We start from the raw sequence: 4,982 nt of genomic DNA on the forward strand, positions 1-4,982 counted from the left end.
GGGAAGTCAGACCACAAACAATAAAAAAACAACAAAAAATATCCCCAAAACCTGATAGCATAAGTATAAAGAACATCTAATACATTCCTAGAATCTAAATACATCTCAAGTCTCAGAAAAGAAAGTTAAAGACTTTAAATGATAGATGGAGATTAATGACTATCCGAAAATCAAGATCTCACCACAACTCTAAAAGAGAGAACTTCACTGAATCTAATCAACTGGTACAAGACTCATCCTGACTAGGTCTACATCAAAGATAACAGAAGTAGGGGTGAATATAATCTACATGTATTCATTGGTACAAGTTTATATTAAAAAATTATCAAAAAGACATTATTTTCAAAATGGACTGAAAATAAAGAGTGACATGTGGATCATAAACGTAGAAAAATAAAACATGGGGATAATAAATATTGTAGCCTCCATTTTCAAAACCAACAAATTCAAGTAACAAACCGTTACAATTTTATAATTTTAACCATTACACCCTCCCTCCCCCCAAACCCCCACAACCCCCAACAAGAATTTTCATTTCACTTAAAGGAAAGTGACATACTAGACTACACACACATCTACATATTCCCCCCACTAGACTAAAAACAGAGCACACTTTTGTTCATTAACTTCTCCTTTTTCTTCACTCCTAAAACCTCTTTAGGAGTGACAGTAGAAGGAGAAACAAACAAACAAACAAAGAAAAAATTCAATTTCCATCATGAAGAGTTCTTTTTTGCACCATTTTTCTCTTCTTCTTCTATCACTCTCCACCATTTTCTCCTCTTCTGCTATAGCTTTTGATTATGCAGATGCTCTTTCCAAGAGTCTCCTTTACTTTGAAGCTCAAAGGTCCGGTCGATTACCTTACAATCAACGTGTCACTTGGCGCGACCATTCTGGTTTAACTGATGGTTTAGAAGAAGGAGTAAGTATAAACATTTGATTTTGATATAAACTTGATGTTATTCGGAGAAATTAATGATTTTTTATATTTGAAATTAACAATGTAGGTGGATTTAGTTGGAGGTTACTATGATGCTGGTGACCATGTGAAATTTGGTCTACCAATGGCATTTACAGTAACAATGTTGTCATGGAGTGTTATTGAATATGGTGAAGAGATTTCTTATGTAGGAGAAATTGAACATGCTTTTGAAGCTATCAAATGGGGTACTGATTATTTCATCAAAGCACATACTAGTCCAAATGTATTATGGGCTGAGGTATGAAATTAAACACAATTTATACCTAAGCATTTTTTAATTTTTTTTTGGATAAAATTAAAAATCTGTGCTATTTAGGTNAATGTTGTCATGGAGTGTTATTGAATATGGTGAAGAGATTTCTTATGTAGGAGAAATTGAACATGCTTTTGAAGCTATCAAATGGGGTACTGATTATTTCATCAAAGCACATACTAGTCCAAATGTCTTATGGGCTGAGGTATGAAATTAAACACAATTTATACCTAAACATATGGGTTTTTTTTTTTGTTATTTTGGATAAATTAAAAATTTGTGATATTTAGGTTGGAGATGGAGATACTGATCATTACTGTTGGCAACGTCCGGAGGACATGACAACTTCTCGTCGATCATTCAAGATCGACGAGAATAACCCCGGCTCTGACTTAGCCGGGGAGACAGCTGCCGCGATGGCAGCCGCGTCTATTGTGTTTAGGAAAAGTAATCCGCATTACTCTCACTTACTATTGCACCATGCCCAACAGGTAATATTATTGAATAATGAATTTAAGTTATATATACTGACCGACCGATCGATGAATGGGCATTAATTAATGAACATGGGTGCAGTTGTTTGAGTTTGGTGACAAGTACAGAGGAAAATATGACAAAAGTGTGGGAGTAGTGAAAAACTATTATGCATCAGTGAGTGGGTACGAAGATGAGTTGTTGTGGGCAGCATTATGGCTATACAAAGCCACCGACAAAGAAGATTATTTGGAGTATGTAATTAACAAGGCAAATTCATTTGGAGGTATTGGTTGGGCTATTACTGAGTTCAGTTGGGATGTTAAATTTGCTGGTCTACAAATTATTGCTTCCAAGGTAACCGACACTAACTGTTCTGTTCCAACTTTTTATAAATATTATTATGCGTTCGTGTCGAGTCTTGATGAAATATTGTGAATAGTCTTTTTTCATCTCTTTTGCACTAGACTAGAGTTCATTTTCAAATGTTTGAATTTGTTGGGCCAGCATGTTTTGTGTACTGCATTAGCTTCCAATATTTCAATTTCAAAATCTTATAAAACGTGTATTCTATAAAGAAAATGTAAAAGAGAATGTATACACTTTTTAAAGTAAAAGAGTGATTGTGTCAAATCTCATTTGGTTGCTTTTTGTTAGGAGTCAAATGTGGAATAATACTTTTACTTCTAGGTGGGATATGCTTTTTAACTTTATGGAAAACTAATTGAAGTGTGTTATGTGTAGTAATAAAGTTTTTCCCCCCACCTGGTCGGTGTTTTGATATTCACATTGAAACTCGACTAATTTTGAAATTGCGTCAGGAAGTCCCAGGGGTAAAACGCTTCCTAACAAAATGGCGACTTGTACCCAAAGTGACTCGAATCCAAAATCTTTGATTAAGGATGAAGGAGTACTTATTACTCCCCACGATCGTCGTTGATATGTAGTATTAATTAAAGTTGATAGAAAGCTATGTGAAGTGAATGCAAATTAAGGTATCATAATAAATGAAGGACTAAATATATGTGGTGGATAAAGACATAGATTGGGGCCTTGGAGAACAATGTCACATGCATATTCATAGGTCATTTGACAGTGCCTTTAATGTAGGGATCTTCAAATCAGATGGTTAAAGCAAAAATAGGAAAAAGAAGAAAAAGTGGATGAATTACCTCATATTTGTACTAGCTATTCCATACTCTTATTTAATTTCTTTATTGAGTCGATTTGGGCGGAACAATAGCGAAGCTCAGATGGTAATGTAAATGCATGATAAGTATAGCAAGTTGTATAAGTGAGCTAGTGTGACAAGACACTAGTTATGAATATTGAGAACAAAAAGTAGAGAAATAGGAAGAACTTTTTTGTGAAATAGTAATATGCATTTTAGTGATAGAAAATGAAATTGTAATCATAATTGGACTATAACTCTAATTATGATACTTTGTCAGTTCTAATTTATGTGCTTTCTTTTTTAGTCCATCCTTAGCAAAAGTCAACTTTCATAATTGGAGATAATTTAACAATAAAATTCCTTTTTTCATCCCTAATGAAATGGTCAAGGAAAAAAAATTTGGTCAAGGAGTATTATACACCATAAATTTCAATATTCTTTCTTTTTAAACTTTGTGTTAAGTCAAATATCAATATAAATTTGGACGGAGGACATATTTACGATAATTGGGCTTAAGTATTTTAATAATTTTTTCTTGCATATGATGTGATGTAATATTTATGGTGAAAAAAAAAACACTGCTGGTTTGAGTTCCCACAACATTGAATTTCCATCTACCCAACTTGAAAATTTTGAAAAATTATAAACAGATTTGCCCCACTTTGTCTCCACTTCCTGAAGTTTCCTACTACTAAATAAATATTGCATGTATCTTTATATTTGATGTAATAAAAAATAATAAATCACAAAGTGTTTTTTATACATAATTAAATTCAAAATTTAGTGGAACATTCTTTTTTAGCATGATAAAAATCCCCATCCCTTCAAGAAATGGTATTATGGACATAACTAATAAATTGATTTGACAACCCACTGACTAGCAGCACATGACCCATACTTACAATATTTTGATAGTATTTTTTTCTTAACTTATTTGAGAGTGAGACGTAATTATATAAAATTCTCAATGCAGATACTACAGGAGACAAAACACAAGAAACACAGCTACATACAAGAACAATATCGTTCGAAAGCTGAACACTACATATGTTCATGTCTCAACAAAAACAACGGTACCACCAACGTTGATCGCACCCCAGGTGGACTACTATACGTCCGTCAATGGAACAACATGCAGTACGTATCGACCGCGGCCTTCCTCCTCACATTCTACTCAGATTTCCTTAAAAATTTTGACCAAAAAATCGTCTGTCATGGAGGAATAGTTGATCATGAAGAACTATTCAATTTTGCTAAATCCCAAGTGGACTACATCTTGGGCTCAAACCCAAAAAACATGAGTTATCTTGTGGGGTTTGGCCCAAATTATCCAAAAAGAGTACACCATAGAGGGGCTTCAATTGTGTCTTATAGAGAGAACAAGGGCTTTATTGGATGTACACAAGGGTATGATTATTGGTACAACAAAAATGGGCCAAACCCAAATGTTTTAATTGGGGCAATTGTTGGTGGGCCTGATAATCAAGATGAGTTTAATGATGACAGAGCAAATTATGTGCAAACAGAGGCTTGTACATATAATACAGCACCTCTTGTGGGTATTTTTGCTAAGTTGAATTTTTTGAGTTCACCATTAATTGCATCTTTCTAAAAAAAATTAAAATGTATTATACAAAAATAATATAGTCATAGAATATGTTTACTTATCTTCTTTTTTTTTTTTTTGAATTATATGTGTTTTTTTTTTGGGTTTTCTTGTGGTGGCTAAATTTGGCAACAGCCTCCATATGATATCACATCTTGTGTAATGGAACCCCAATTGTGAATATGTGATATGCAAGTAAGAGACTTATGTATTAAATCCATGCATTATTTTCATCTTGTTTATTTCAATACTAAAAATGGTCTAAAATATTCTTAAACTATCGAGCTTGATACAAAATTGAACTTTTCGGCTTTAAACTGACCCCGATGTCACCATATTGGCCTTAAAGTACCTTTATTTTTACAGTCACATTTAAAAATATAATTAAAAGTTTCGTTTATTACGTGACATGATTTTATTAGTGTGATTTATAATTAACCCAAGCTAGTTAAATCTTAATCTAAAGTCGAATCCACTTAATAACCCTCTA

General features: G+C 33.1%; 1 protein-coding gene across 1 annotated transcript; it reads left to right on the forward strand.

Moving 5' to 3' along the window:
- The first annotated feature begins 623 nt into the window (after positions 1-623).
- On the forward strand, positions 624-4,525 carry LOC125877076 (endoglucanase 11). Its single transcript, XM_049558390.1, has 5 exons — positions 624-925; positions 1,011-1,223; positions 1,529-1,729; positions 1,815-2,069; positions 3,860-4,525. The coding sequence occupies exons 1-5, from the start codon at positions 719-721 to the stop codon at positions 4,496-4,498; spliced, it is 1,515 nt and encodes a 504-aa protein (XP_049414347.1). The 5' UTR covers positions 624-718; the 3' UTR covers positions 4,499-4,525.
- Positions 4,526-4,982: the final 457 nt, after the last annotated feature.

This window comes from Solanum stenotomum, chromosome 9 (genome assembly GCF_019186545.1).
Source record: "Solanum stenotomum isolate F172 chromosome 9, ASM1918654v1, whole genome shotgun sequence".
NCBI lineage: Eukaryota > Viridiplantae > Streptophyta > Magnoliopsida > Solanales > Solanaceae > Solanum > Solanum stenotomum.